At 60.0% G+C, this 11,695-nt stretch overlaps 1 protein-coding gene across 1 annotated transcript; it reads left to right on the top strand.

Moving 5' to 3' along the window:
- Positions 1-2,095: 2,095 nt before the first annotated feature.
- FAM171A2 (family with sequence similarity 171 member A2) lies at positions 2,096-11,669 on the top strand. Its single transcript, XM_068530707.1, has 8 exons — positions 2,096-2,277; positions 5,629-5,856; positions 6,083-6,175; positions 8,519-8,677; positions 8,757-8,936; positions 9,037-9,153; positions 9,275-9,401; positions 9,999-11,669. Exons 1-8 carry the CDS (start codon positions 2,160-2,162, stop codon positions 11,479-11,481), a joined length of 2,505 nt encoding a protein of 834 aa, XP_068386808.1. The 5' UTR covers positions 2,096-2,159; the 3' UTR covers positions 11,482-11,669.
- Positions 11,670-11,695: the final 26 nt, after the last annotated feature.

The raw sequence follows: 11,695 nt of genomic DNA, 5'->3' as shown, positions 1-11,695 counted from the left end.
AGCAGAGAGATGAATGAATGAGGCAGGCAGCTGGAGGGAATAAAGTGTTCTAGACAGCAAGAGCAGCCAATGAAGAGGCCTGAAGCGGGAGCAGGCTTGATGTATTCAAGTAAAAGAAAGGAGGCCCCTGGGCTGGAGGCAGACCAGGGGTCCAGACGAGGTCAGGGGTGGGGGCAGGGAGGCAGCACCTTGTGGCTGTGGCCTTGGGGAAGACTTTGGACTTGATGCTAAGTGTTGGGGGAAGCCACTGATTTACAGACTTACCTCACAAGAGCTGCTGGTATTTGATTTTACCCGAAGGGGTAAAAGGTAAATTCTGAAAAGAAGAGAACAATTTGACATCCATGCATGGCAAGTTCCAGAACAGGTTTCTAGTTGTGTGACTGTGACCATTTAGGAAAAGATGAAGCTGTGATCCTTGAACACCAGCCAAACTCCCTCTCCCCTCCGCCATTGTAATTGGATGGCCCCAGACAATTTATCTTGATCCAGCAAAGCATTTGGCATTTGTCCCTTATAAACAAGACAGAAATGTGAGCTGGATGATAGAGACTCAGATTTAAAGCTGAACAATTTTGATAAAGCTGAAGGAGATCTCTATGGGGGTGTCCCAAAGCTCCATCCTTCGGCTGCCTGTTGTTGTCATGAGTCCCTTGAATGGAGGCAGCGAAGCTGCTCTTCACCCTGCAGATGGCTCCGGGCTGAGAGGCAGCTCCAATACAATGGGTGATGAAGCAGATTCAAGGCAGCCTTGACAGATTGTAAAGTTGGGTTGAAACCAGCAAGATGAAATTCACCAGGAATGAGTGCTAAATCCTGCGTTGAGGTTGTGAAAAAATTGGTTACATAAGACTGGGAAATCTGAATAGATGGAAATTTATGAGAAAGAACGAAAGAGAAAAGGAGGGAGAGGGAATGAGAGAGAGAGGAAGGAAGGAAGGAAGGAAGGGAGAAAAAGAGGGAGGGAGAGAAAATGAGAGAGAGGAAGGAAGGAAGGAAGGAAAGAAGGAGGGAGGGAGGGAGGAAGGAAAGGAAGAAAGAAGGAAAAAGAAAAAGAAAGAAAGAAGGAAAGAAAGAAAGAAACAGGTGGTTTTGTTCACAAGCTCAAGACAATGTGTCCTTATGTCAGGAGACCCAACCAGGACCTAACCAGGAGAAAAGCCTGACCTCTGGGGGACGGAGTTCCATGCCCTAAGTATCCAGTCCCATACAGGGCACCATATTGTGAGAAAGAGGTGACAAGCCAGAGAGAACCAGGAGAGGGATAACCAGATTAGATGAGGGTTTGATCACCCAGAAGTTGAATGATGAGGACAACCAGAAACTGGAAAGAGAGCGCTTGGCTGGGGCCCGGGCAGGGTTCCAGTGTGGGATTCAAACGTGGGGTTCTAAGCATTATGTTTGCCCAGCAATGGATCTACTATTACCTGGGTGGTGGTGAGCCCCCACCTCACGCTGGGCCAACAATAGCACCATTTATTGTGCCCTTGCGCCAGTCAAGCACATGCTAAACCCTTTACGTCATTATCTCTTTTAATTGGTACAACAACCCCACGAGGTAGAGATTATTACAACTCTCATTTTAAAGGAAGGCTGTGGAGCAGAAGGTTAAGTAACTAGCTTATGGCTCAAGAAGAGGCAGAAGCTAGACGAGAACCCAGACTGGGTGGTTCCCAAGGGGGCTGCGCCCTACCTCCCCAACACTGAGCAGGTGTTTGTGCGGAGAGAACTGGGCAGTTCTTACAGTTTGGGGAGACACTTAAGACCAACTCTCTGTGTTGTAAGCAACAGTCATTCTCCCTCTCAAAATTCTGCAACAAATTTCCGGGGCTCAGGACCTCTGAGAACCCCTGTGATTGGACCCTATTCGCTACACTCCCTAGCAGCTGGGGATCTGGGCGCGCGGCGGGGGCTGCGGGGTGGGCTGTGGGCCGCGAGGGGGCGGCGCCCGGAGGCCCGCGTGGTGGGGCGCCGCCTGCAGGGGGCGCTGGCGGCGGCTCCTGGCGGAGACAATCGCACTGAGCGGCCGCCGCAGCCAGAGCTGGAGCCCGAGCGGGAGCCCGAGCTGCGCGGCGCGGCGCAGAGCTGGGGCTGAGCGGGGCCGGCCGAGCGGGGCCGGGCGGGAGCCATGGGCCGTTAGGGCCGGGCCGAGCCCCGCGATGCCGCCGCCGAGTGGCCCCAGCGTCCTCGCGCGGCTGCTGCCGCTGCTGGGGCTGCTGCTCGGCGGCGCCTCCCGAGCTCCCGGCAAGTCGCCGCCGGAGTCCCCCAGCCCGCAGGGTGAGTGTCGGCCGGGAGGGGCAGTGATCGCGGGCCTGCGCCCCCCACCCCCGCGATCGGGCCCCCGCCCGCCAGCCCCCTCTTCGCGGCTCTCGTGAATTGGGGGGTGTTCTATTCCCTGGATTTGGGTGGGGGGAGCTAGGCGACCTGGGGTCCTCGCTTACGGGCGAGAGGAGGGAGGGAGAGGGAGACCGCCGGGCGGGGGTCTCGGGGAGGCACAATGGGGAGGGCGGGGGTCCCCAGGCTCCGCGCCGTCGCCCCCTCCCGCCTTGTTTTTCTCCCTCCTGGTCCGCGAGGCGCTGCTGCCTGAGCCATTGTCTATCGAACACACCCGCCCAGGGGCGGGCTGGGGCGGGCGCCCGCTCTGCAGCCCCCAGCGGGTTCCTCGCTCCCGACCCGGCTGGGTGGGGGCCCAGGCAGCGGCTGCCACCCTGGGCCCGGACGGGGGCTGGGCGCCTAGAGCTGGGTTTGAAGGGGGGAGGGGAGAGGGGGAGTGGGTGAGGCGGTGGGCGGATTGGCTGCTCGAATGGGGTTCTTCGCCCCGGAGTCTGACAGCCCCCAGACGGCCCCCCAGGTTCAGAATTTGGGGTGCACCAAAGAAACGCTGATGGGCCCATGACGGAGGAGGGGCTGCAGTCGGGGGGCTGTCTGGAAAAAGAGGTACGTTGTGATTCCCAGCTCAAGGCGCATGGCAGGGCTGTGGTGGCGGAGCCATGCTGAGCTGGCTAACTGGCCGTGGACAGTGCCGGCTGGGAGGGCAGGTGCCTGGGTCCCCGGCCAGCAGGCCTCCAGCCACGCCTGTCCCCAGCCCCCTCAACCCAGGTCACCCCCTCCTCATCTCACCTCTCCATCGCAGGGGAGGAGACCCTCCCAGCGCCTCACGGGCCCAGGTGGGTGTGTGAGGTGGGAGCGGGGCCGGCTCCTGCAGCGGGAGAGGTGGGAGAGCTGGACCGTGAGTCCCTACCGATGCCTGGGTTCTCAGGGGCCTCCACCCACTCCAGCTCGCGCCCGCCTCCCTGCCCCTGGCCACACACCCCAGCCCCTGTTCTCCCCACTCCTGCCTCTTAGCCCCATCCCTGCCTGAAATGGTGCTCTCCACTCTTCGCCTTTCCACCAAGGAGCTGACAGGAAAAGCAAGGGGGGGGTTGGATGAGGGAAGTGGGGTCCGGATGAAGGGAGGGGGTCGGATTTCCTCCTGGAATGAGGCAGGGCTGAAGCCTGGACAGGCGGATCCTGTATGGAATGTCAGGCTTTGAGGAATGGGGAAGGATCTCCTCGGCTTCAGTCTTCCCTGCTCTCTGCAGGAGAGGAGGCTTTGATGGGTAGGAAGGGGCCCTGTTTTTTCAGGAAACCTCTCCCTCAAGACCTGCACCTCAGGGGAGGTGGCCCAGGGAATTGGCTGGAATAGAGCCAGGAGAGGGGGTTCTCATAGGCCACTAGCTGGGGGCCCAAGTTGAGGGGAAAGGGGAAGGGGGAAGGGCACCTGCCCACCCCCTCCCCAGCTTGGCACTGATGCCTCCTCAGGCCTTACCTGCCCACCCCTGTGTTATTCCCTAAGCCCCTTCCGCTCTTCTAATGCTCTGGCCCTTGAACCCAAGGCATTCGTTCAAATGACCATGTTCCAGACTCCTGGGTCCCCTCTTCCCAGCTGCTCTATCCAGTTGCTCCTAGCCTGGGGTAGGAGTGGGGAGTCGGCAGGCCCCTCTAGCTTCTCAAAATTCCTGCTGGGTGGCCGGGAGGTGGGGGCGGGGGGGGCGGTGCGGGGAGGCTGCCAGTTCCCCGGAGAACCAGAAAGCAGGAAAGGTTCGAGTGTGTGCAGCCACCCGCCCAGTTGGGCTCTGGCCTGGGAAGCGAGAGGGAGGTGGGCTCAGGCGAACAGCTGGATGGGATGCCAAGGGCAGGCGTGGTGCTGGCCCTGGGGTTGGTTGAAAGCCTGAGACAAGACACCTGTCGCTGTTGAATGTCAGGCTCCACCCGTGAGGCCCCGTGACCTCCACATGCCCTGCTGCCCTCGGCTCCGGGGTCTTCCTTCTGTACCTGGCCTCTCCTAGGTTTGTGTCTAGCACCCAGCCCACTCCCCACCTCCCTCCTGGGCCCCACACTGAGGCCTCTGTACCTTTCCAGGCATGACACCCACTCCCATTATTGGCAGCAAGGTAGGGGTGAGTCACGTTCTTGAGGAGGGGCTGTGCTGAGTGGGAAGAGGTAGATGGTGCTGTGGATCAGAGAGGCTGCCTGCAGAATCCATGAGAACAACTCAGGTTCTGGTCCCTCCCCTGTCATCCCATCTGAGCTCGGGACACCTGCAGGCCATCCTGGCCAGACCATCTTGAGGCCAGGGGTAGGGGTGGCTGGAAAGAAAGACTTGGACTTCCCTTCCCAGCCTCCTCCGCACTGGTTACCCTAGGGCCTGGGTCGGCCCCCCCCAGATCTCCTTCCCCTTGCCAGGGCCCCAGCTCCCTGCCCATCTCCTGGGAGGAATGAGGGCGTTGCCATGGTGACTGACTGTAGCTGACCAGCTGGGAGGGGGCTGGCAGTCCATGTGAGGGGGAGGGGTCAGGAGGTACTTGTTTGGCCTTAGGGGCTGGGTGAGTCCCTAAATCTGAAGGGAAACAGGCTTGTGCAAAGGATTCTGGGCAGAGGATGAATGATGGGAATGGCCAACCTGCTGGTGTCCCCTTCTCAGTTTTTTCTTGAGAACCCAAACTCTGACCCAACCCCCTTCCTACCTTCCAAATGGCTGAACCTTGACCGCTCTCCTCTCCACTTGCAGATCCCTGGTTCTCCGGTTATTCATCCTTTCTCAGCCCTCCTTCCCTCTCCTCTCCCTGACACCAGCCCCATAGGGTCCAGTGGTTAAGAATTTGGGTCTAGAGACAGACTCCCAGGTTTGGATCCCAGATCTCCCACTTTACTGTAGTGCAAGTATCTAAACTCTTTGAGCCTCAGTTTCCGTATCTATAAAATGGGCTAAGACATCGAGTCTAATACATCACTGACTGTAAGATACACCATTATTTATTTCATGTGCCAGTAAAAGAGGAAAAAAATGCTGCCGATTATGATTATGACATTATCGATCATAGGTGTAGCCTGAGTCCAGAAGTGTTAAAATGTCAAAATGTGCATGTGTCAGACTTGATGAAATATGCTAATAGTACCACGTACCTCACAGGCTGATGTGAGGTTTAAATGAGGTCTCTATAAATGCTGGCTCTTATAATACCTTGTCTAGCCTGGGCCCCAAAGCCACGCCCAACCCACAGCCCCCTCCTCTGATCTCGAGGCTCCCCCCAGTTCTCTCATGCCCCCTCCCTCCTCCTCACTCCCCTCACCCCATCTTGCCCACAGAGATTCTGATCAAGGTGCAGGTGTACGTGAGCGGGGAGCTTGTGCCCTTGGCCCGGGCCTCAGTGGATGTATTTGGGAACCGGATGCTGCTGGCCACCAGCACCACGGACTCGGAGGGCGTGGCCACACTGCCCCTCAGCTACCGCTTGGGCACCTGGGTGCTGGTCACTGCTGCCCGCCCTGGCTTCCTCACCAACTCTGTGCCCTGGCGTGTTGACAAGCTGCCCTGTGAGTGCAGGGGCAGCTGGAGGGGGTGGGGAGCAGCTGACCCCATCAGCCCCTTCCCAAAATAGTCTTGGGGGCGGAGAGGGCAGGCTTTCCAGCAGCTGCTGCCTGGGCTGGGGTATGCAGAGGGGGCTGAGGGAGGATGAAGTCACTGGGATTCAGGTGGTGGGAGTGCCAGCCTAGGGGAGGGGGGGCTTTCTCTGGAGCTGACAGGCCATCCCTCCTGCAGTGTACGCGTCAGTCAGCCTCTACCTGCTGCCCGAGCGGCCAGCCACCCTCATCCTCTATGAGGACCTGGTGCACATCCTTTTGGGCTCTCCTGGTAAGACTCCCCGCTCTCCTGGTAAGACTCCCCGCTCTCCACTCCCCCACCCCTCTGCCCACACCAGCTCCTCTTCCCTCTCCCTGACTGGGTATAGAGAACTTCGCCTGCCACATGTTAGCTGGGGGCCCTTGGGCAAATCACTTAACCTCTCTGAGCCTTAGTTTGTTCATCTGTAAGATGTGAACAATTGATAGTATCTACATCGTCAAATTTAGGTAAGGGTTAAATATCATCAAGCATGTGAAAAACTTCATAGAAGGTGGTCAATAAATGTTTATTGTTACTGGGGCTTCTCGTGGTTTCTATTCTCCCTCTACTCCTACCATTAGAATTCCCATTTCCTGCCACCTTATCTTCAGTGGATCCACACGTATTTCTCGTGCACCTACTGGGTGCCTGGCTATGTCAGAAGCCAGGGTCATTCCACAGGCATAGAACACCTATCAAGTGCAAGGCCTGGAGCAATCCCACAGTGGCCCTTGTCCACCCACCAGGCTTTCGGTCTCACCCAACCAATACTTCCTGCAGCACCTGTGCTGTGCCAGGCATTGTCTCCAGTGCTGGGGACTAATGGTAAGGAAGAGCAGACCAGCTCCCCACATGGAGGAGTTCCCCGACGAGTAGGAAGACAGAGCATTGCAAACGCTGAGATAATTACAGATCAGGCAGGGCAGGGGAGTGGAGGGCAGCTGCTTTCAATACTGAGAGGACCCTCACATGGGAGAATAGCAGGGTGAGAGGATTTGGCGAAGGGAGCTGTGGGACGCGGGGGCTCGGGAGTTGAAGGGGGAGCAAAGGCACCTTCGCTGGAGAGGAATCAAGAGGCAGGGGCAGAAGGGGACCGTGAGGGTGCAGGGGATGCTCTGGTCTGGCTATGCAGGATGGGGGCGTGGTGTAGACTGGTTGACGAAGCCAGGCAGAGGGTAAATTCCATCTGGCTAGTACTAGGGAGCCACCGTGGGTTCTGGAGGGAGAGCCTCGCCTCCCCAATTTATATTCTTATCTTGAGCCCTTGTCCCCAATTACTTTTCTGGTTTGCTCCTCTCCCTCTCTCTGATCCTGAACCAGAGGCTTCTAAGATGTCTTTGGAGGTTTCTAAAATGCCAAACGAACCCTAGCTTAAGCCCTCCCACGGCTCCCACTGCTTTTGGTAGAAAGCCTAGACTCTTTCACAAAGCTGGCAGCGCCCTCCAGGGCCTGGCACAGTCACCTGCAGTGCCCCGACCAGCAAGCCGCCTCGTGTCCCTGGGCCTTTCTCCTGTCAGTCCTCCTGGAAGTCCCTTTCCACTTTCTTTCCTGGCTGAGTCTTACTCACACTGCAGGGCTCCACAGGGCGTTCCCGAGCTGGGAAGGCCAAGCTCCCCTTGCACCCTGCTATTTTACCAGCGAGGAAGGATGCAACGGTGGGTGAGAGGAGGGGCCCTGGCACCAGACTGCCTGGGCTTCAATCAGGCTCCAGTGACTTTGGGCAAGTTACTGAACTTCTCCCGCCTCCATTTCTGCATCTATAAAATGGGGCTGATAATAAAGGCACCTACCTCAGGGGCTGTTGTGCTAATTTCAGGGGTTAATATAAGTAACCTGCTTAGAACAGTGCCAGCATATCTTAAAGCTTAATAAATGTTAGCTATTACCATATTATATTGGAATACTGTTTATACATTCCCTCTGCTCCAAGCCAGACAGACAGATAGACATACACACACACACACCCTAAGTTGTCAACTGCAGTAGCCACATGTGGCAATTTACATTTGAAAAAATTAAAAATTCATTAAACTTTTTAGAATTAAAAATAAATGCAGTTCCCCAGTCGCACTAGCTACGTGTCAAGTGCTTAACAGCCCTGTGTGTCTAGTGGGTACTGTTACAGGCAGCAGGACACAGAACATTTCCATCCACAGCAGGAACTTCTAATGGGTACTGTAACGAACAGTGACGCACTAGACTGTGAACTTGAAGGCAGGGAATTGTAAATTGCATCTTATTCCTCTTTGTATCCTCAGCACCTAACACAGTGCCTGCCACACAGTAGGCAATAATAATTGTTTGAGGACCTGAACCTCGTCATTTTATAAATTAATATAGTAAGAGTGTTTCCGAGAGAGCAAGTAACTTGCTCGGGGGCCACACAGCCAGGACCAGAAGATTACAGGTCCATGTCCCTTCTAGGTTATCATTCTAAGCCTGCCCAGTTCTCTCCCCAAGTCACCACCCTTCCTGGCCTTCCCAAGTGGCCTGACCCATTGGCTCCCCTTCTCTTTAGATACTTGCTTTCTGCTCTGGTCCCTGGGGACCCTTGTCCCCGGCCAGGCCACTGCAGCCCCTCTTTCCATCCAGGTGCCCGCTCCCAGCCCTGGGTGCAGTTCCAGCGCCGGGCTGCCCGCCTACCTGTCAGCTCTACCTACAGCCAGCTCTGGGCCTCGCTCACACCTGCCAGCACCCAGCATGAAATGTGGGCTTTCCCTGCCTTCCTGGGCACGGAGGCCTCCAGCTCAGGTATGCTGGGTGCCAGCCAAGGAAGGGATGTTCCCCCCACCAGGATTTAGCCCTCATCCCTTGTGTCCCCTTCCTGCAGGCAATGGCTCCTGGCTGGAGCTGATGCCCGTGGCTGCTGTGAGCGTGCACCTGCTGGCAGGTAATGGGACAGAGGTGCCGCTCTCAGGCCCCATTCACCTGTCCCTGCCTGTGCCCTCGGAGCCTCGTGCCCTCACCGTGGGCACCAGCATTCCGGCCTGGAGGTTTGACCCCAAGAGTGGTGAGTACCTCAAGGGGGTGCAGGTGCTAGAGTTTGGGGAAAGAAAGTGGGACTTAAGTTGGGGGGACACTGAGTTTGATGAAACCCTTGCCTCTCCCAGGGCTGTGGGTACGCAATGGCACTGGTGTGATCCGGAAGGAAGGCCGGCAGCTCTACTGGACCTTCATCTCCCCTCAGCTGGGGTACTGGGCGGCTGCCATGGCCTCCCCCACGGCTGGTGAGAGTGGGGAGACAGCAGGGACTGGGGGTGGTAGAAAGGGAGGCTGCGAGAGTGGACTCCTTCTGAACGGCAGGAGGGACATCCACACCTGGGAATGCTAAGCTCTTGCCCCGCACAGGGCTGGTCACCATCACATCGGGCATCCAGGACATCGGCACCTACCACACCGTCTTCCTGCTCACCATCCTGGCAGCCCTGGCCCTGCTGGTGCTCATTCTGCTGTGTCTGCTCATCTACTACTGCCGGTGAGTGCCCCGCATCCCCTCCGACTGCTTCCCAATCCCCCAGCCTCCTCTCATCCCAGGCACTGACTGAGGCCAGCTCCATGCCTGGTCTTGTGCTGGGTGCTCGAGGTCCCAAAGATGCATAAAACACAACTTCCATTCTCCAGGCGCTGACAGGAAAGCACTGCATATGCACATGCAAAGACCAAAAGACTGGGGGGAGAAGAGGCAGGAGCTGCAGGCCAGGCCCCTCCAGGGACACTCTGTAGCTGCTCCTACCACCCAGCCCTCACTTTCAGGGGTCCTCAGGCCACACATGCCCCTGGTTGGCTTAGGTGCTCCTCCCCGGCTCTCACTGCACCTGCTACGTCCCAAGGAGTGCAGTTTACGCCGAGGGAGGCCCAAATGGGCACAGCTGCTGGCTGCTCCCCCCACAGACTCTCAAGCTCTTTCTGCAAACCTCTCCCAGGACCCATCTGGGCTCCCCAACCTCTCTCCTGTCCCAGGCACTGTCCCCACCCCTCCAACTATATCCATCCCCCATCTTCCAACTGCGGGTTTAGGGAGCTGCTCTGGCCTCCACCCTTTCCTGACGGTCCCGCTCTGCCCCGTCTCCAGGAGGCGCTGCCTGAAGCCGAGGCAACAGCACCGCAAGCTGCAGCTCGCCGGGCCCTGTGACGGTAACAAACGAGACCAGGCCACCTCTATGTCCCAGCTGCACCTCATCTGTGGGGGACCCCTGGAGCCAGCCCCGTCGGGGGACCCCGAGGCCCCGCCTCCAGGCCCCCTCCACTCGGCCTTCTCCAGCTCCCGTGACTTGGCCGCCTCCCGGGACGACTTCTTCCGTGCCAAGCCGCGCTCCGCCGGCCGCCCAGCCGCCGAGCCTGCGGGTGCCCGCGGGGGCGAGGGCGCCACGCTCAAGGGCGCCCGCTCCGTCGAGGGTCCCGGCGCGCTGGAGCCAGGCCTGGAGGAGTACCGGCGGGGGCCCCCGGGGACCGCGGCCTTCCTGCAGGAGCCGCCCTCGCCGCCACCGCCCTTTGAGCACTACCTGGGCCACAAGGGGGCGGCCGAGAGCAAGACCCCCGACTTCCTGCTGTCTCAGTCGGTGGACCAGCTGGCGCGGCCGCCGTCGCTCAGCCAGGCGGGGCAGCTCATCTTCTGCGGCTCCATCGACCACCTTAAGGACAGTGTCTACCGCAACGTCATGCCCACCCTGGTGATCCCCGCGCACTACGTGCGCCTCGGCGGCGAGGCGGGCGCAACGGGGGCGGGCGACGAGCCGGCCCCGCCCGAGGGCGCGGCCCCCGGCCCGGCGCGCCCTTTTCCCCAGCCCGACCCCCAGCGCCCGCTGATGCCAGGCCACTCGGGCGCGGGGGGCGAGGGCGGCGGGGGTGGCAGCGGCGAGGGCTGGGGGAGTGGGCGCTCGGCACCGGTCAGCGGCTCGGTCACCATCCCGGTGCTGTTCAACGAGTCGACCATGGCGCAGCTCAACGGGGAGCTGCAGGCGCTGACCGAGAAGAAGCTGCTCGAACTGGGCGTGAAGCCTCACCCGCGCGCCTGGTTCGTGTCCCTCGACGGGCGCTCCAACTCGCAAGTGCGCCACTCCTACATCGACCTGCAGGCGGGCGGCGGCGGCCGCAGCACCGATGCCAGCCTGGACTCGGGCGTCGACGTGCACGAGGCGCGGCCGCCGCGCCGGAGGCCCCTGCGGGAGGAGCGGGAGCGCACCCCTGCTGCCGCCCCGCCGCCGCCGCCGCCGCCGCCGCCGCCGCCGCCCGCGCCCCCGCGCCTGGCGCTCAGCGAGGACACGGAGCCGAGCAGCAGCGAGAGCCGCACGGGCCTCTGCTCCCCAGAGGACAACTCGCTGACACCGCTGCTGGACGAAGTGGCGGCGCCCGAGGGCCGCGCGGCCACGGTACCCCGGGGGCGGGGCCGCAGCCGCGGGGACAGTTCCCGCAGCAGCGCCAGCGAGTTGCGGCGCGACTCGCTCACCAGCCCGGAGGACGAGCTGGGGGCGGAAGTGGGCGACGAGGCGGGCGACAAGAAGAGCCCATGGCAGCGGCGGGAGGAGCGGCCGCTCATGGTGTTCAACGTCAAGTAACACCCAGCCTGGCGCCGCCTCCAGGCCGGCCCCCGCCCCCTCCGCTCGGGCCCGCCCCCAGGGTGCGTGCTCCGGGGGGCCGCGGGGGCCCTCGCCCTTAGCCCCCAGCCCAGGCCTGGAAAGATGCCCGGGGGCCTGCGGAGCTGTCCGGTGGTATGTGCTGGGTAATGTCTCGGGAGAGACCCGTGTCTGCCTCCGAGAGGGAGGTGGGAGG

This window comes from Eschrichtius robustus, chromosome 20 (assembly GCF_028021215.1).
Source record: "Eschrichtius robustus isolate mEscRob2 chromosome 20, mEscRob2.pri, whole genome shotgun sequence".
Lineage (NCBI taxonomy): Eukaryota > Metazoa > Chordata > Mammalia > Artiodactyla > Eschrichtiidae > Eschrichtius > Eschrichtius robustus.
The sequence above is the reverse complement of the archived record's forward strand: the minus strand, read 5'-3'. Positions and strand labels throughout refer to the sequence as shown.